Source organism: Carettochelys insculpta, chromosome 8, assembly GCF_033958435.1.
Source record: "Carettochelys insculpta isolate YL-2023 chromosome 8, ASM3395843v1, whole genome shotgun sequence".
Taxonomy (NCBI): Eukaryota; Metazoa; Chordata; order Testudines; family Carettochelyidae; genus Carettochelys; species Carettochelys insculpta.
Window position 1 is genome coordinate 47,719,351 of NC_134144.1, and position 20,788 is coordinate 47,740,138.

Here is a 20,788-nt window from a genome sequence, read left to right on the forward strand (position 1 = left end):
CTTCATAAAATACACTAGCAATTCTATAAACACCGACTGTTCCAAGCAATGGACAGAATACAGTAAACTCTTCCTTATCCGACAGCCCCAGGACTTCAAATATTCTGGACAACAGAGAGGTATACCTAGCAATGCACAACACTAAAGAAAAACAAGATTAGATATTAAGAAGCAAACAGAAATGTATGCTGAGTACTTTATTTACCAACAACAGTAGTATTCTACTCTGTAAACTTATGCTGTATTTCATATATTTATTTGTATTTACTTTCACTATACTGCACTTACGGAAAACTTAACTAAAATTTACTTAGGGTTAAGATTCCGATTATTTAAGAGTTCTGGATGATAGAATGCTGGCTATGAAAGAGTTTACTGTATCAGGGACGTCCTTCTGTGCTTTGTCATCCTTAAGGGCTGTTTTCAACTTAATTTTAAAATAATTTTTAAAAATTGCATTCTGACGGAATTCCCTCTAAACAGAATGGTTTGGATTTTTTCCAATTAGTTTGACGAATGCACTGATGGGACACACACATCAATTTACCTGCTAACCCTGAGTTGAAAACCACTGTTGGAGAGGCTGTTCCTGGCAGAGGAGGTGCTGAGGGTGGTGGTGGCGGAGGTAGTGGAGGAGCTGGGGCTATCTCTGCAGCTGGACCAGGAAGAGGTGGAGGTGGTGGGGGAGGCGGAGGTGGAGGTGGCACGGGTGCTGTCACAGGACCGTTTTGCACTACAAAAGGAAGGGAAAAAGACAGGTTTGCATTAATCAGAACAAAACAAAATGCCCACCCAAGAATTACCTTCAAATTGAAAGACTCAAAAAATTACGTCTGTGGGCCAGATTTCTCAGCAAGGGTAAACCAAAGCTGGTAGCTTCATTGACTTGCTGATCAAAAGCAGCTGATCATCCCGCCCCTTGTTAGCACACATACCACTGTGTGCATCTCATTGAAAAGAATGAAACAAAAACATCTGCTCTGATCAGAGCAAACACTGTTTTCTGTATCTGGGTTCAAACATTTTTTGAGTTTATCAAGTTGCATCCGTGAAATCTGTGTCTGTTGGAGGGCAATGAGCCTAACCTACACCCTCAACGGAGCTCAAACCAGCATGAAACCAGAGTTGAGCGAGACCAGGCACCCTGAGCTGTACTGTCGGCTTCCAACCTCACACCTGCCCCGTGCGTTGTAAGATCTCTCACCTGTTTCAGTGGTTGGTGGTAACGGTGGGGGAGGGGGCGGCAAGGGTACTGAAGATGTAGCCCCAGTCACCGGTCCCACACCTGTGCCAGACGGTGCTTCTGACCCCGATGGCAGTGTCCCAGAGGCCACGGCCACAGGAAGAATAGAGATGTCACCATCCCCTTTCTTCTGAATTTTAATGGTTCCTTGCTTTTCCAGTTCATGGATCTTTTTCTCCAGGGTTGACTGCCGTTGGATGGCTTCCTCTTTTTCTTTGACCATTTTTCTCAAAGTGTGAACCTGGGTATTTGCGTCTTTGTAAATTTCCTGCAGAATTGTCCAAAAGTCAAGAACTTACTTGCGTTCAAATGACAGCTGAGAACAGCATTTGCAATAGAACAGCAACACCCTGGGACTGCCCCTTCTACTCAGTTATCAATCTCTCTGATGAGAGCAATATCTCTTTGTTTACCCTAAAGAGGCTTCCTTTTGCATCTTCCCCCAAGTCAGCACTAAGAATCTGTTCATGAGTGAGTTGTATAAGCAACTTCAACTCTGAATGCCAAAGAGCTACTAGGACAGAATGTTTGGGCCTCTCTGCTAAACTATCTCCCATGTAGACCACTAGGATTATGTTAATCCTAAATAAACAGTATGGTATGTTGATTGTACATCAGCTGAACTATGGCCTTCCTTGCTTGCTCCATGCCTTACCTGCATAAGAGCACATACTGGACTCTTGAGAGACGCAGGAACTGAGCTGTGCATGCTCCTGGTCTCTATCCTTTGCTTTGCCTAGGAGTGGAAACTGGGTTCTCAAAAAGCCAGTGGGGACCTGTACAATTGATGAATGACTTAATGCTCATTTTCCAGGGTAAGGATTATATCCCCTAGCATCTAGGGCACATGAGCACCAATGGCCCATTTGCTATCAGTTGAACATAACAGTACAGGTAAAAACCCTTTAGGGCTCTGAAACCTGATTCTGCCAGGCATATGTATAACTAGAGCCCTGCAAAGCCTCAGATACCCGTTTTATGTCCATGTGTAGCCACATCTGCGGATGTCAATGCGGATATCCACAGCTCATTTTTGTGGATACAGATGCTAATGTGGATACAAAATTTTGTATGCACTTAGGGTTCTAGACACCAATGATATAACTGTTTCCATAGGATCTAATGTTCTTCACACAAGAAAAAAACAGAGACTAAAGAATTCATAAAAGCTACAAAATGAAACAAACATATTAGAGAGGTTAATTATTTAATAGTGTGATGTAACCTGTCTTTAGCGACTTCTTCAGCAAAATTCACCCAACCCTTTCTGGAGTTTATTATGTCCCTAATAATTTTGTATGGATGCAAAATTTGTATCCACATCTATAGCTGCAAAAATGAGCTGTGGATATCTGCATTAACATCTGCAGATACCTGCAGACATAAAGCAGGTATCTGCAGATTAGCAGGGCTCTAGAGATTATATGTCACATTTGCAACTGGTGTAAATTGGTGTGGTTCCATTCCCTATACAAATCTCTTTCTGAGATCTATGAATGTAAAGTGCTTCAAAGCACCAAATGTGATGTAGCTTTGGTTAGATGTATAAATACTATGGAAAAAGACAGTCTCGTCACCTGAATAGGCTATGTTTACCTGAAACACTCCAGCCTGTTAGCCAATCTCTCGCTATGCAAAGGCTAAAGGGCTCTCTCTGCTGAGTCACTGAAAGAGAAAGCTTGTCATCCTGCCCAGATAAAAGGGAGGTGCTAATTTCTTGAGACTGAGAGAAACCGACACCTTAGTGGTGTGTAGCAGCAACGAAGCGTCCTGTGGCACCTTACAGACTAACAGAAAAGTTTAGTCTATTAGGTGCCACAGGACCCTTCGTTGCTGCTACAGATCCAGACTAACACGGCTACCCCTCTGATACTTAGTGGTGTGTGTGATGAGCAGTCAGGAGAAAGAATCCCAGAAGCAGGCAGCATGGGGAGAAGTTTGGGGGTAACGTTTATAATTAAATTATATTTACGTTATTAATTTCTGTGTTAATGAAGCCAGACCCCAGGGAGGGAGTGAATTTGGACTCTGCACAACGGACTTTATTTGACAGCACATAAACAAGACACCTGCTCAAAGATCACTGGTGTTATGCACCCAAACTTTGTGATGGCTTTAATTCAGCCTGTAATTTTCATCCCATTAACTGTGTGCAAAACAGTAGGTACAATTAAATGCAAGCATGAATGATATTTGGACATATATATGTCTGATTTGTCCTTGCAATTAGAGAGTTAAATGTTCAACCTCAGTTGTTTGCGCCCACAAGTAAATCTGTCAGCTATCTATTAGAGGGGGCAAAGTTAAGGCCATTAAAAAAGTTCATTTCATAAAGTCTGAACCATCTGTAAGTACCACAATTCACTATCACGCTCCCATTTCAAATAATGAATTCTACACTAAACATAAAACCAAACAGACATCTTTCTCCTGAACATGACATCTGTCTGGAATGTTATCACCCCACTCACTCGAACAACATCCAGTTCTTTGTTTCTCTGCATAAGCTGCTTTTCCAGTTCCACAATCTTTGCCATAGCTTCATTTTCTGTGTCTTGGAGTTTTTCCGATAACTGTAATTGAAAAATAAAATTATATTGATGGTAACAGATTTCCCAAGCAACAACTTCACTATAGGTTGAACCTTTCTAGACTGACACCCTCAGGACTTGACCAGTACTGAACAAGAGAATTGGTCAGACCATGGGAGGTGAACATTGTCTAGCAGCATTACCAAGGCTTCCACTGCTTACTGGACTCTAAGAAGACATTTAGGGCTAAATTACTGCTAAATAATAGTACAGAACACTAAGAGCCAGGACTAGTGACTGTAAACAAACCATGGGACACTGCAAACCTGGCCACACCCATGATAAGTGTTGTCTGGCTAACTAAGATCATATAGGACCACGGATGTTGCTAGATGAGAGAAGTTCAACCTGAAGCCCTAGCTGAAAAAATGGTAAATGATAATCTATGGGCCAAATCCTGAAGGTCTTATTCAGTGAAGCTCCTACTGAAATCAATGGAAATTTTGACCGAATAAGGACTTCATCGTTGGTCCTTGGGGCTTCAAATGTATTGTTGACAGTCCTGTTAAATCCGAATATAATTTGTTAAATATGGTCATCAGCCAACCCAATGGGACTGCAGCTATGACTCTGCTCAAGAAGAGGATACCTTACAGAAAAGCAAGACTTCTGGGCAACTTTGAAAAAAAAATTAGGAATCCATCACTTTGCTTATAAACTAAGTAAGTTTGATCTGGAAACCACTGGGAGACAAAAATCATAGAACCACACAATGCTATTTTTGAAAAGTCACTTTGCAAAGTAGAATCAGCATCCCCAAGATCCAGTTTCATTGTCCTTCAATGACTGTCAGACCAGATTTGCTCTTTTCACAAATAGAAATGCTGTTATTGTTTTGGGGCTTTATATGAATGGCCAATCCTGCAAACTTAACCTGGGATCAGAAAGCCAAGCTGTAATTCTGACTGAACTGGGTGGGGTGTTATAAATGGCAATGTGCAATTGCCTTCTTCATCTGTGCAAACTCTGAGCAAAAGATTCTGCAACTGAAACATAATTAACAATTCTATTAATTCATAGACTTGAGAATTTTAAGACTTCATTCGCATAGCCAAACAGATTTTGAAGTGCAAATTAAAATAAAATGCAGAAAAACTTGTTTCAGGAACTAAAGTAGGCAATTACATCTCTAAACTCTCACAATTAGCAGATCTATTATGCAAGAATACACCACTTTTACCAAGGCATTTTTCAGAGCAAAATAACACTTTAAGGAAGAGAATATTATAGTCTGTTCTAGCTGCTCTTGAGAAAGAATGTATTGTTCTACGTCAAGCCAGTATTCAGAATCTGGAGTGAAATTATGACAGGAATGGAGAACAAATAACTTTGGGAGTTATTTTTTAAGTTAGGGAAAAGAAACCTAGTGTTTAAATAGGAAAGTAATATTTTGAAGACTAAAATAACTGATACCAAACACGTCTGGCCAGGAAAAGCTAAAAGCAAACAGTATGTCTCAGAGTGATGTTACAGTTCAGTCCTCATTACTGAGCCATATGGAACACACCTGAGCCTTTACCTCTTGAGGCCCTAGAAGATTGTTTTATGAAGTCCACATGCATATCTGTTTTCTATCCATCTCTTTCAGGCATCATACACAGTCCTAATGCTTAGAGATTTACAATGATCCCAAATGCATGCTTCCTCAGTCTGCTTCTGCTTTACACATACTTTGTGTGTGTACTGGAAGTTACACAAAACTCTAACTGTACTTTTATGACATGGAATGTATAACAGTGCTATACATTTGCGGTGTATTGCTCAGGAATCTGCAATTTATATGTAAATTGGTTTTTCGGACCATAACTCAGGCTACCAAGTGATTCCATCTGCAACTGTAATTCAGCTGAAACTATGAAACTATTGGAATCCAACCCACAGAGCTAGGACCATACGTGCTTGATCAATTGTGAAGTTCCCCTCAATGGCAACAGGAATTATATGTATATGTGAAGCAGAACCAATACTAGTACCCCAGACAGGAACCAGGTGAGTCTGATGTCGGACTCTGGTTATGTCTACATTTGCAGCTGGGTGTTTGATTCCCAGCCTGATTCCTCCACTTGAGCAAGCTTTAATGCTAAAAAACAGTAGTATAACACAGGAAGCAGCAAAAGGCAGCATAGGCGATCCTATCTGAGTACATACTCATATTTGTGCTTCTGGTGGCTAGCCCATGCTGTTAATTGCCGCTGACTAGATCATGGCAGCTACCTACTCTTTTCAGCATACTAGTTGGATGAGTGATAGCATGTCTACGTCTACTTAAGATGAGTTCTTGATAGGTCATCTAGCCTGGATCCCTGCACTGAAGTAAGACCAGAATTATCTAGACCATCTCTGACAGGTGTCCATGTAACCAGTTCTGAAAAATGTCCAATGATGGTGATTCCACTACTTCCCTAAGTAATTAGTTCCAACACTGAATTGCCCTGATAGGAAATTTTACTAAATATCTAACTTACAATTTCCTCACTGCAATCAGTGACTTCTAGATCAAAGGACTATGCAAGATCTTTAACATCAACCTGTACCCATGTTGGGTACATGCAACCAGTGCTTGCATAGTGGATTTTTCAAGATGCACACTAAGCTGTGTTCACACACTGGGAAGGAAAGATGATCTTATGGTTTACTTTGACAATCTAGGTTCAGTTTCTTGTTCTAATCCAGACTTGCTGTATGACTTTGAGCAAATCACTTAATCTCTGTTTGCTGCAATTTGTCATATGTGAAAAGGGAGTAATATTTTCCTCCCTCACAGATAGGAGGGTAAATTCACTAATATTTGTGAGATTTACCATTGCTACAGAGTTGGGACCATATAAATATCTAGAGAGAGGTAGACAGGCATAACGCAGATTAGATCTAAATTACTAATCAGTGCAATTCTATTCTATTTGGATTCCTGTATCCCAAAATTAACTGTGGCATTTGCCCACCATTCATGGCTATGGCCAAATAAAACAAGATAATCAATTACACAAAAGTATAGGAGGAAATGTGTTCTCACTGAATTTGTAAGTGACTTAGGAGCAAAGCCACCAATTAGTTAATGAGTGGAAAATGTGAGGGCTAAATTACATTCTTGTGTGTCATGTTCTTCATTACAAGTTTCTTGCAGAACAATAAAAACACATGGTTATTGTTGAGGTGTAGCCACTAGTACTTGATGTCATTTGATTGTTAACATGAATGATTCTAAATTAAATCCAGAGTCAGTTATGAGTACAAAGAGAAGCAGCAGCCTCTGCCAAGTACCCACTGGCTCAAGGTTGGAGACCTCCCTGCAAGAACTGAAGTAGGGGAGACTTGTCAACTCTGCAAAAAGAATGAAAAAAAAGTGTTGTTTTCCCCAAGTGAGGACACACCACACCTAGCAGCACCTGGCTCTCCATAACAGCCCAAATTAGTCCTCTAATGCAGAGCCTCCTGACACCCAGAGGCTCTACCTCTGGCTAAGCCCATGCTGAAAGCAAGCCCACCAATACAGTTTAACAGTTAACATGAAAGCTGAGAGAGTATAATATTAACTCAAAGGGCAAAGATCATTTCAGCTTTACACTAACATGAGAAATATTTTCTTCCAGTTCTTCGACCCTTTCCAAGGCTGCATTCTTTGTCTCAGCATCTTCAAGCAAAGCTCCCACATCAAACACATTGTCCAAGTAAGCTTGAATCTGCACCTGCAGCTTGTCACTCTCCGTGTGCTTCAGCTTCTGAAATTCCAAAGAAAAAGCAGCATTATGGAATGCACTCAGCAGCATGCAATGACAAAGCCACATATGCTGAAAGGACGCAAATACATTGCAATCAAGTTAGATGCCATTTGCATATTCCATAAAACCGCTTAACTGCTTTTAACATCACTGAGAGTTGCAAAAAATGCATAGTCAAATTTAAGGAGGACTCCAAAAGTTCAGCCCTTTACAATTAAACAGTGATCTTTTCTGTATTAACATGAGTGTGTTCTTCAATGACAGGTGTTTTCAGATCTTAACTTCTGAATCTGATGCTGAAGGGCACATGAGCAATAACTAGACACAGACAAGAATCCCAGTCAGAATATGAAGACTCACTGACGTGTCGTGTAACTCTGTGACAAACATCTATTTCTAGAGTGTCGCCCACACTGTGCTATTCAGGAAAAGACTCACCCTGGAGTTGGTCTGGAGCCATGCCTCACTACTGTAGTGGAGAGTTCTGGGCTAGCGATGCTGTGGTCAGGGAAACAAAAAAACTTCCTGCAATGCCCCAGCATATGGGCATGATCAGCCAGTTCTGCCAAATGGCACAAAGGACGGGGAGGGGCTCTGCCTACTTCCCACGCACTCGGGGCTGGCTAGTGCTCCACAAGGCAGTAGCTGACAATGCTCATTGCATTTAGGTAAACAACTGGATTTTAACTGACCCCTGTGTAATTTGAGATGGGTCCATGTACTTTCCCACCCTTGTGTACCTGTGCTGAGGTGCTGCATGTGTTCTCCATATTTCTACCTGGGTTTAAAATGAGCCCACATAATTAGAAACATTACCCTTTGACGTGAACTGACATGGGTCAAGAAAAGATTGTGATGAAATATTTTTAGATGAACTTCAGTTTTCTTGTGTTGGCAGAAGAGCACCATCAGTACAGAAAGAAGTGCTCAGTGTTAATGTGCACATATTCCTAGCTGACAGCAAAAAGTAGTTCTGGCTCTGTGATCACTGAGCAAAGCCAAAAGCCAACAGGAACAGACGATCTCTTAAGCAACAAGTTTTACATGCAAATATTCCTCTTAATAAAATACTGGGGAAGAGAGAACTACATGGGGAGGAGGAAAATAAGTAAGATGGAAAACAAGCAGTCTCTTTAAATAGAACATTTCCAGACGGTGCACTTAAACCTCCAACAGCTGGAGGAGGGAGGCTGCAAAGGGTCACCATTCAGTAAACTAATGTGTTATTTTTAATCTCTCCCACTAGATTTAGAGAGCACCACACCATTCAATCATTCGAAGACTGGCATTCTATCCTATGCTGTCTCTGGCTCAACAAATGCTGCCCACCTTACCTGGTGACTAAGGCCCTCATTCAGCAAAGCACCTGACTCACATGCCTAAAAGTCAGACCTGTGCTCAGAGACTTTGCTGAACTCAGCCCCAAAGCACAGAACCAGACACCCTCACACATGTCACAAGGGATGATTTTGATACATTATGGACAGTTGTGAGGCTTAACTCTGAAACGCACGAAGGTCTGGTGAATCAAATGTTACAAGTCAAGGGACAAATTTTCATCCATGCTCCATGAGCAGATTTACATCAATGATTTCATGTTAGCAGAGAAAATTGCTACAATTTTTAGGAAAATAAGTAGGGTTTTCTTACTTTGTCCCTTCCAAGAGCTCTCCTGGTTCAATGGATTTCAGTGGAATTAAAAGGCTTGTCCTTATTTTTTCTCCCCGCTATCCCTTTTATAGATTTATACTGCTAGCAGATGTGTGTCCAACTGCACTCAGAAGCAGGTTAGCAGATACTCCTTATTTGCTAGGTAAGAAGTACCACTGAATTCACAGAACCATTACCATTATCCCCTTCCATAGAAGGTGACTACTTAAGACTAGGAGACTTAGGCAGGCTTATTGACTCTTTCAGTATGGGGATGAGGGTGCTGGGAATAAAGAAATATGAAGAGACATGGGGAATGAAATAATCAAGATAGCTTGAACAGTGCAAGGATAGGTCTGCTTACAACAGAAATCCTACTCCCAAGTAAGTTTCTGAACTTACTTCCTTTTGCTTCAAGTTGTCATTTCTACCAAGTGATCATTTACTCATTCCTTTGCCCTACTCATGGTTTTGATTCTTCCTGCCCAGGGGATGGTATTTTGCGAGTCAAAAGGTTAGACATGTTTCACGAGTCCTGTTGCTGAGCATGGGCACAGGAGTTAGAACTAGGGACATTGGGGGTGGGAGGAAGGTGGCAGGGCGGGCTTTGCTGTTCTGAGGCTACCAGCAGAAAACAGTGTAGGTGCCAAGATGTGTTAAATGAGCACAGCCCTCTCAGCAGAGAGGTCATTATATCAGATTCAGGTCCCAACTCCCTGTGCTGGAAGCAGGTAGAGTGTATAATTTCATGCACCTTCTATGGAAGAGCAACTGGTTGCATGTTTTGGTTTAAAAAGCAAACAAACAAAACAAAAACCCATAGAGCAAGGACCAGACTCACTCCAGGGTCTGTGCTCAGCTTAGATCAGGGCCCCCATTAACAGAAAGTCTACATGAGGGGCTGCAGCAACAGAAAATGCTTTTAACATGCCCGTACATGAAGAAAGCTGCAAGCAGTTCCCACAACTCCAGAAGTGAGCAGTGCTGGCTAATTCAGGAAGTGTGGGGTGGGCTGAAGCAGTGAATCCACGTTATTGCTTTTCCAGTTAGGGCCTCTCTGGAGCCTGTAAGATTTTACGGCTCCCCTCCTACAGTGGAGTACAGAAAAGAGGTTTGAGGTAAATCCTCTAGCATGGAGTCATCCTTGTCGGCTCAGAGAGGCACAATCTACAGTTCCCAGCACTAGTGGAGAGCCCATTTGTCATTCCAGCCATGTGGAGGCTGGCATGATACAAATACGTTCATCCATTTGGGAGATAATGACCAATTCTAGTAAGAATAAAACAAGGCCATACTCACATCCAAGTATTCATCCAGGCCTAATTTTGTAAATTCGTACTGGAGATGAACTCTGAAATTCATGTCCTCTACTGAATGGACTACAATGTTGATGAACTGCATACACGCCACCTGTAGGGAACAATCAGCACAGACAAAGTTTAATAAGAAATAATGGATTATTCTTCATTTTGTACAGAATGTTAGGATATGCCACACTGCATAACAGTATTCAAAGATGGTTTTCGTCCCTGCTACTCATGGATAAGGTTGAAGCTCGTGCTTCAAATCTGTGACAAATGTGGCCAAGTAAACAGCAGAAGGCATGTGCACAAGCCGCTTGCCTTTGTGACCTCACCTAAAGCACAAGACTTGAAGCCTGATCCTAAATCCAGAGAAGTCAAAGGAAGGACTCCCATGGACTTCAATCGGGGATTGGTTCAGGCCCTCTGTTTTGACAGACATTAGTTCCCATGATGTTGTCACATGTACCACAGATGGAAACACACTGATTTCCTTCTAAGAGTCAGATTTTTTATTCAAGTAACGGATCCTGGCTTACAAGGTGTTGGTTCACCCAGATGAATGGAAATGTGGGATTCCACAAGATCAGTCATGTCTGTAGAGCCCAGCTTTGTTTTATTATGCCCTTTACATTGTCCATGTTGTTTTCCAGACAATAGTTAAAATTGTCCATCCATTGTGGATTTTCCTCTGACTTAAATAATTTAATTAGCTCATGACCTAATAAATTCATTATTATAACCCAAAAGTTAAATGTAGCTTGTTTGTGTCAAATGACTCTCTGCATAATATCCATATTGTATAAGAAATAGTCTGTTTCCAGAAAACATCGTTTAGGTCTGTAACAATGCACACACAGTTGTGGTTGAGTGTAAAGATATGCCCAAATGACAACCTCCCCCTTCCCGGCCCCTCAGTACAAAGACATCTTGCATTTGGGACGTGTATGTCTACAGGGAAGAGTGGGGTAGTGGAAATCTAAATCCTATTTCAACTTGGACCGATTTGTAATGGGAAAGCACTCCCTTAACATGGCCAGAAAGCTAACTTCATTATGTGAACCTTTATAGAACAGGAGATTCTTTTTAAGTTTCCATAATCGAAAACTTATTTCCTCATATTGTTACGGGCTGAAAACTGTTCAGCATTGGCATCCTGTAGGTTAATTTAACAGAAAGCTAAATCCTCTAATTTAAAAATGATCTGTGTTAACATGCTCTTATTTTGCATTGGTAAATTCTTGCAATAAGGTCAAACCTTGAGTTCCCTTCTCAGATCCCAATCCTGCAAATGCTTAAATACATGAGTAAAGAGTACTAGATCAAACTGAATGCAAGAGTAACTTTTAAAATTAAACAACAACAAGGTTATTGACAATAGTAACAGACCTCTTTGAAATACACCTATCCCTCAATGTATGAATGTGATTTGTTCCATGAAAACTTTTTGTAAGGTGAAAATTCCTAACTCAGACGTGAAATTCCCATTGATTTCAGTGTAAAATATTCTGACTGGTTCCCGATTCCCCCTGCTCCAAAATCACCCAATATTTTTCCCATATATGTTACAATACTATACAATCATAAAAATGAGAACAGTGCTACTTTATTGCTTTTTTATTACATTTATTACCACTAGTCAGTTCTTAGATAGGGGTGAAGAAGGAAGTGTTGATGCAAGTTCCATGGCATAGTCTGCGCCATCACCGGAAACAACTCCATAGTGACTTTAACCACCCTAGCTGGCATTTTATCTTCAGCTTTTGAGGTTCAGGGTTGAGAATCAGCTGACAGTGATGAGAGTTTCTGAGGAGGTGATAAGGTTGAGATTTGAAAAAACAATAAAACTAAAAGTTTGTACTGCAGCCCTCTTTTTCCTGTCGTACAACTCCTGATAGCATCAAATGGCTTTCTGAATTTGTCACTTGCATGCTTAACTTCATTGTAAGTGTGGGTCATTGTCATCAAGAATTCATGTAGCTGCCCCATGGTAGTATTTTGAGAGTGTTTTAGTGTCCAGTGTTTTTTGTGGTTCATCCAATTCTTCCTCATTTTCTGACAGCCTTTCTGCATTCTGCTGAATTAATTCTTCATTAGTCAAGTTTTCACCATGTGACAATAACAGGTCTTGAACATCATCTTTGTTTACCTCATTGAATCCTGCTTGAGTTGCCAGTTGCATGATAGAATTTTAATATCTTTCACTTCACCCTCAAAACCACAAAAATCATGAATATATTTCAGCAAGAGCTTTTTCCAAACACCAGTCAGGATAATTTGAGTAATTTTATTCCATGCAGTTGTGATCTCTTCTATAGCCATCTTGATGTTGTAGTTCTTCCACAACGGCTTAATTATTGGTTTGTCTTCTCTGTCTGATACAGATATGAGATAACTCCTCACCAGATAGTAAGCTTCTGTGCAGCAATGTCGTCTTGATCCATTGGCTGAAGGATGGAATTGTTATTTTGGGGGGGGGGGCGGAAACGCTCAAATGTTATTGTCATAGTCTTCGAAATTGATAGGGTGACCAGAAGCATTATCGGGGATCACCAGACATTTATTATCCAGATTATTTTCAGTGCAATATTTAGAAATGAATGATGAAAGTAGCTTCTTATGTAATTGCAAAAACCTGCGTTTGTCACACATGCCTCTCAAGTAGAACACCAGACCACAGTTCATGATGCTTTGTTTAAGCCTTCAAACACCCTCAGATTTTCCAAATGGTAAACAAAGAGAGGCTTCAATTTCATGTCTCCTTCCAAATTTCCACAAAGAAGTAATGTCAGTCAATCCTTCAAGGCCTTAAACCCTCTTGCTTTTTTTATCCCTTGAAATAAGGTTTGACAAGGCATCCTTTTCCAGAAAAGCCAACATGAAAGATTTGTTTTGGAGAATATCCTCCTCCCTCAATTATTTGTTGCAGTGTGGCTGGGAAAATGTTAGCAACCTGAACATCAGCAGATGCTGCTTTGCCTGTAACATGCAGGCTACAGTAAAGTGAACATACATTAAAGCACTCAAACAAATGGTGACTTGCTTTGAACATTACTTCTGCAGTCCCAATTTGCCTCTCTTCCTCAGCTTTCTCCTTCAAGACCTCAAACAAAGACAGGGCTTTCTCCCTTATGATGAGGAAGGTCAAAGGTGTGTTGCATTCTTTGGGGCTGTCGATCCAATGTATTAAAAGTATTTCAAGTCCACCCATTACTGCATCCCTGGCCTTTGTCATTCAACGCAACTTTTAGCTCCATCAACATATATTTCTGCCATTTTTCTCTTTTCTTTCTTCATGAAGATCGTACACATTGTTGATGCTGCCAAGTTCATTACCAAACAAATGTCTTTAGATTGCTGGTCCTCTATGATTCTTTTTATAACTTCAATTTTGGTAGCCATGAATATTGCTTTCCTTTGCTTATTGACCTTAGTGACAACTTCTGAAGAAACTTTTTCACGCCTAGGACCCATGATGATCACAAATAAAAAAGATATTTGAAAGTTAATATCACTTACAGTCAAGATGACACGAACACGAAGAAGCACACGAACCAACTGGGAAGAACTGGGTGGCTGAGGGAAATGAGTCAGCCAGGCATTGCATTCTGCTGCATTCCTCTGCATTTGTTACTTACAAAGTTGAAGCTCAAGACAAAGGTTGGTTCTTCTTTGTAGAGAACATATGTTCGTAAATTGAAAAATAGGTATAAATTTATATTGTTGTAACAAAAATTCACAAATCAGAAGTTTGTAAATACAGGGATAGGAGTACCTCTTTTTAGTTACACTCTTCTCTTTTCAAATTTACACCCTCTTATTTACCTCCCAGCCTCATTTCAGGATACAATTAACGGAAAATCATTATTATCTTCTCCAGTTGACATCAAGATGAAGGCAAGTAGCTACAGAAGTATCTTTGTTTATATTCAGTTATAACTTCAATTAATACTATTATGCATCTTAGAGCCCTGTTTTTTAGAATAATTTATCATCCTGCCATAACTGACATCTGCTTTGTTAATGACCTCTTGGCACATGTTGCAAAGCCAACTGTTCTCACAGTACAGGTGGTTCAGCAATCCAAAGTGCAAGAACCCACCCCACTGGCTCTATCCTGTATGGCCTAGCTTTCCACCACAAACCCAAAGCATATTTGTCATTGGTTGTTTTAGGATGTGGATTTAGTCATAACCAACTGGTAACAGAAGGATCCAATCTGTCAAACCATTTGTTACTCATTTTTGGTCTTTCTGGTACAGGCCTGTCAAGTATTTAATCACTGAGAAACAGCAGGTGTAAGTAACCCAAGGACACAGATTTTATTAGTATTGGGCCAGCTCTTAATCCTTACTCAGAGCCATCTTGTGCCATTTCAACCAGATTTCAACACCGATTTCAATGAGGAGCTCTAAAAATTCAATGACTCAATAAGGCCCTTTACTCAGGGAACTGAGAGAGGGTGCATGAATCAGCTTTCACATCACATTCCTGGCTAGTACCCAGAGACAAGTGGACCCCCTTCCAGAGAGCACAGTTGGATGATGCAAGGAGGAATAGGCAAACATGAATAGGATTGAAGTAAGAATGTTATGATTTGGTTCTTAATCCATAGTCAGTTTTCCAGGGCCATAACTATATAAAGCATCTGACATAATACAGAAAGGCACACTGTACCTTTAGAGCATGCAATTTAATAAGTGTAAGCTGGGAAGGGTTATAGATTTATTAGTAAACCTCAAAAGACATTAATTTCACCTTACACATACATACACAAATTTCCATTAATAAAAACTGAAATATACTGATATGGAAAGTAAGAAAAATACTACTTGAGAAATTATTAGCATTCGATTTAAGGGCATTTACTTTGTTTATTTTGACATGTGATGTTGATAATTTGGGTTTTAACAATTAGAAGCTTTAACTTTTTGATATCAAAATCTACTGCCATTAAATAACTATCATCTGATCCCTTCACTGTCTGACCACCATGTTTTTTCTGCAACTGTGAAAATTTTAAATAGACCAAAATTGAAAAGAAATCTTTAACGTGCATAATTTTGCAATTGTAAAAATTTAAATTTATAAAATATCTTTTGAAAATAAACATTGATCTTTTCTGTTGAAATTATGAAAAAATAATAATTGCATTCTGCCAAGCCTGATACATGTACATAAAGGCTAAGTTTTTGATAAAATTGGATATTTCCTGGTGGTGAGTGAGAGCTGGCTGGACACACGGTTTTGTCTTCTTGTTGCCAGTTGTTCAACTTCAGCAAAAGAGGCTAAAAATGCACTCAATAATATCCTCATATTACTATTCTGTGTCTGCAATCACTGGAGTCATTACAGGTAGCGATGGACAACCTACGCTAGAGTGGAGAGCATGATGCCACTCCTTCATCAGAGTGGGCTGCAAGACTGTTGTAACCAAAATGGTCTCCTGGGATAGGGTGGTTTTACCAACTGTACTTGCACACACAGAATTTGCAGGGTCTGATGACTGCACCACAGCAGTGCTTTGATCAGCTTCAGAGGACGTGCACAGCTCTTACAGTCTACATATGCAACCAGCACGTAACTCACTTCATGCGCCATTGCTTATGGGCGTGTCACTTTAATAATACTGGAAAAAAAATAAATTACGCGGATGGAAGCCTGTGGAATCTGGCATCCTGTCTGTAGGCAACAATAACAAAATACCTCGCGGACCACACATAAAACTCCAGTGGGCCCCAGGAAGCCCATGGGCCGCAGGTTGCCCACCACTGCATTATAGGGATATTATATGATCAAAAGCAAGGCAGGACATTGCCCTTGTGACTGGCCAAAGGACAAATCTGTCTATTAAGTTTCAACATGGTACCTATCCCAGTTGGGCTCTGGTCCTTTCTGGGCATTCCATGTGCCATAGAAATATTACTACTACTTATTGGCCGTGTCTACACGTGCCCCAAACTTCGAAATGGCCACTTCGAAGTTTACTAATGAAGCGCTGAAATGCGTATTCAGCGCTTCATTAGCATGCGGGCGGCAGCGGCTCTTCGAAATTGATGCTCCTTGCCGCTGCGCGGCGCTTCCAGATGGGGCTCCTTTTCGAAAGGACGCCGCCTACTTCGAAGTCCCCTTATTCCGAATAAGGGGACTTCAAAGTAGGCGGCATCCTTTCGAAAAGGAACCCCGTCTGGACGCGCCGCACGGCGGCAAGGAACGTCAATTTCGAAGAGCCGCTGCCGCCCGCATGCTAATGAAGCGCTGAATACGCATTTCAGCGCTTCATTAGTAAACTTCGAAGTGGCCATTTGCGTGGCCATTTCGAAGTTTGGGGCACGTGTAGACGTAGCCATAAAGAGCAACTACAGCAATATTGTATGGAGTCACCATAGACAGTTCAACAACCCTACTATAGTTATTATAGATATTGTAAAGCTCTTTCAACAGCAGAAAGTAGCCACAGAATATGTTTTCTGCACAAACTCAGAGACCACAGTTTAATCCTTCTTTAGTGGGCATCCTGTTCTAAGTACTCAAGTTTCAAAAGAAACAGCTGGCTCACTGGATTGATAGTAACCATTTTGTTTTTACTTCCCCATCATGGGCATGAGTTTGGCCCAAGTTTGTAGTGGCTGAAGACCAGTGACATGAGAATGCACTTCAAAACCTCTGTGAAACATCATCGTAGTCTTAATCTAATTTCCAGCAGACAAAAGTTCTCCTTACAAAAATATAACTGGTAGTAAGTGTCATTCTTGCTGGAAGTCTTAGCAGAAAGACAAGGCTTGAAAAGGCACAGGGATGGGAATGATCTTCTCATGCCAAAAGGCAGATTTTAAGTTGAATTTGAGGCACATTGTCTTTTTCTGAATCTTGCAACATTGATGCCTGTGCTGTGCCTGTTCTACGAATAAATAGAAAACTTTGACTCCAAAGCTTTCAAGCTGACGCGGTTCAGGAAAATTCGCTCAGGGTACATTGTTAAGATACATTTTAAGGCTTATTTTATAACATATTAATTATATCCACCTTTTAAACTCATTCATCATGGCCTGATTCATCAGTGAAACTGCAGAGTTTGCAAGGCAAGAGCTGAGCTTTGGTGTATATGGGTGCCAATGTTCTTTTCTGCTATGTTTCTGTTTTTCCTCCTGTTTCAGGGGAAGCAGTCTGTGAATATCAGAATCACAGAATACTAGAACTGGAAGAGAACTCAAGAGGTCATTGAATCCAGTTTTCTGCACTCATGGCAGGACTAAGCATCATCTAGATCACCCCTGACAGATGTTCATCCAACCTGCTCTTAAAAATCTCCGAAGATGAAGATTCCACAACCTCCCTATGCAATTTATTCCAGCACCCTAACAGTTAGGAAGTTTTTCCCAATGTCCAACCTAAACCTCTCTTGCTGCAGCGTAGGCCCATTGCTTCTTGTCCTCTCATCAGAGGCAAAGGGGAATAATTTTTCTCCCTCCTCTTTGTAACACCCTTTTAGGTATGTGAAAATTGTTGTCATGTCTCTGCTCAGTCTTTCCTTTTCCAAACTAAACAAATGCAATTCTTTCAAGGTTATAGGTACTCATAAGTCATGTTTTCTAGACCTTTAATAATTTGTATTGCTTTTCTTCAGACCTTCTCCAATTTCTCCACATCATTCCTGAAATGTGGTGCCTAGAACTGGACACAAGACACTTGCTGAGCACAGAAAATAATGGAACAATTATGCCTCATGTCTTGCTTACGACACTGGTGTTAATGCAGCCCAGAATGACATTAGGCTTTTTTTTGCAATAGTGTCACACTGTTGACTCACTTAGCTTGTGGTCCACTATGACCCCTAGTTCTCTTTCTGCAATATTCCTACACAGTCACTTCCCATGCTGTATGCGTGAAACTGATTGTTCCTCCCTACGTGGCGTGCACAAGCAAACTGGAGAACCAGCAGTGGTGAAAACTGATATTATGTTTATCTACAGATATGGAAAGACAATAGCTGCAATGAGTCTTGGCCATAGTTCCCTGTCATATGCTGTGATACGAACGATGTTTGAGGATGCTAACATATATAAACTATACACATCTTGGATTTCAGATATTTACTACTCTCCCACCCAGTTATGGTACATGCTACTATGAAAAGTACTCCAGTTGTGCCGTCAAATGATCATAGACTATGACATTATGGTATCAGACACTTCTATAAAAGTCCCTCCAGTATGCCAAGAGTGTGCAAATTTTCTATTACCAAGGCCCATCTTAGCAACTTACCAGGACCCAAAGGTAGAAATTAGACTGGACAAAAAGGGAGCACATGGTAGCAAACTTCATCTTTATTGTGTAGGTTGCCCTTCTAACCAATTGCCAGCTTTATTATTAAAATACATGATATTAAAGCACCACATAAAGACTCCAACTCTGATGAGGGCCCCACTGTTCTAAACACTGTACATACACATGGTAAGCAACTGTCCCTCCCAGAAGAGTAAACAATCTGAACAGACAAAAAAGACAAAAGTCAGCAGGTGAGACAGAGGTACAGGAAATCTCACAGCATATCACTTGGAGTAGTTGGGGCTAGAATGCCAGATCTGAAGTCCCAGATAGATGCTCTTTTGAGCAGACCACACATACAGACCACAAGTTCAGTAGCCAATAATAACACAGCCTAATAACAAAATCTGAGCAAAGTAAAAATGGAAACTACTTAAGTTTGAAGACACTGAATATATAATAAACACTTCTTTGCTACATCCCTTCCTGTTCCCCAATACTCCTTTGGGGCAAACATGTAGTTTCGATTTAAGTTTGCTAATGACAGTAAGACTTACCATGAAATCTATATTGTTGTCTTCATTTCGGAAGTGTTCCATCAGCTTCTCAAAGCGCTGTTTCTCCCCACAAACCTGCAAAGGAACCACAGTGTACCTGTTACACTACCGCCCACTAGAGGGTGTGCTAAAACATGAAAACCAAACTTATATGTGTATTCACAATCCTTTCTGCATCAACAGTCCTTTCCCTTATTCAGACTACTTTCTCCATAAGTCTCGCTGCAAACATTTCTGACCCTCCAAACTCTGACCACCGATTGCAGCACAAGTCACCAGGATCAGAACTCAGGCTAATTATAAAATACTTCTTTGCACATTTCCTTGCCCTTAAAAATCTAATCCAGATTGTGAGCTAGCACAAACTGGTGTAGTCAGTGGTGCTGAAGTCAGAAGAACAACGGCAGTTTACCCCAGAGGAGGATGCAACTAGTTTACTAATCAAACATGTTAGAGTCTTTTCCCTCGTCAACAAATGTGAATCTAATGCGAAGCTGCAGAAGATCAAATTATAAGGTGAAACCCCTTGAAAAATGTCCTCCATTAAATTTAGAGGCGATGTAAATCAAACACTGGCATGTCTGTGTAAATGTTAATTAGTGTGATTTACACAGCAAAAAGTAGAACAACTGAATTTATGGCAGAAACAGCTACCAACAAAAGGGAGACAAACTCAAAAATAAGGGAGTTCACAGTATATTATTTTCTATCATCTTATATCTTTCTGTTACTTTTCCAGTTTTGATCCCACTCACCTGGCTCCTCAGCATATAAAGAGTTTACACCAATGCAGCATTGCAACACAGTCATAAACTAAAGGGTGAAGGAAGCTGGAGTGAATGAGTGCTACCATCATAATGAGGAAGACATGCCTGGATTACTAGAAAGATCCCATATCCCTCTCATTCCTCATCTAAGAGCTGCATCTCTTAATACTGATGTGTAATCTAGGCCACCATTTATATACTTTCAGAATCTAGAGACAAGAAATTAATATCCAAGAGTCTTTTCTCCTCAGAAAGCAGGTCAAATGAGACACAATAAGTCACCAAGAGAGACCTAAGCACCTTTCACTACCAGGATGTGGGAACACGGATTAAGAAACAACAGGCAGAGAAGCAAAACCTTTACTTCAGCCTTTCTAATTACACACCTGAACCTTCATCAAGTGCAATAACACTTTTCATAGAGCATCTTCTCCAGAAGCAGATGTTCACTATTGCTAGGACTGAAGTTTGCATGCTCTGATACATGGAAATAAATTGGAATTCTCCTAACAAAGGGCTTGAAGCTCAATAACACTTGCATTTACTATAGGGTCAATTTGTCTATGTGGAAAGAGCCAGGAAGGTGTAAGTGGCAGATACCTCTTGCATGGGCACCCAGCACAATGGTAAATTTAGATTAAATCAAATAGTGGGTGAGGGGAAACAGCAGCTCACAGACAGCTAGCATAAAG

General features: G+C 40.6%; 1 protein-coding gene across 4 annotated transcripts in view; it reads right to left on the reverse strand.

Annotated features, from left to right (window-relative positions):
• Positions 1-20,788, reverse strand: part of FMNL2 (formin like 2) — a 273,735-nt gene that overhangs the window by 35,194 nt on the left and 217,753 nt on the right. For all 4 annotated transcript variants that reach the window (XM_075001076.1, XM_075001074.1, XM_075001075.1 and 1 more), the window contains exons 10-15: positions 19,330-19,404; positions 10,503-10,613; positions 7,404-7,553; positions 3,715-3,816; positions 1,205-1,511; positions 548-733 (exon numbers count right to left, since the gene is read on the reverse strand). In XM_075001076.1, coding sequence (XP_074857177.1) covers positions 548-733; positions 1,205-1,511; positions 3,715-3,816; positions 7,404-7,553; positions 10,503-10,613; positions 19,330-19,404 — 931 coding nt within the window. The remainder of the gene's footprint in view (positions 1-547; positions 734-1,204; positions 1,512-3,714; positions 3,817-7,403; positions 7,554-10,502; positions 10,614-19,329; positions 19,405-20,788) is intronic.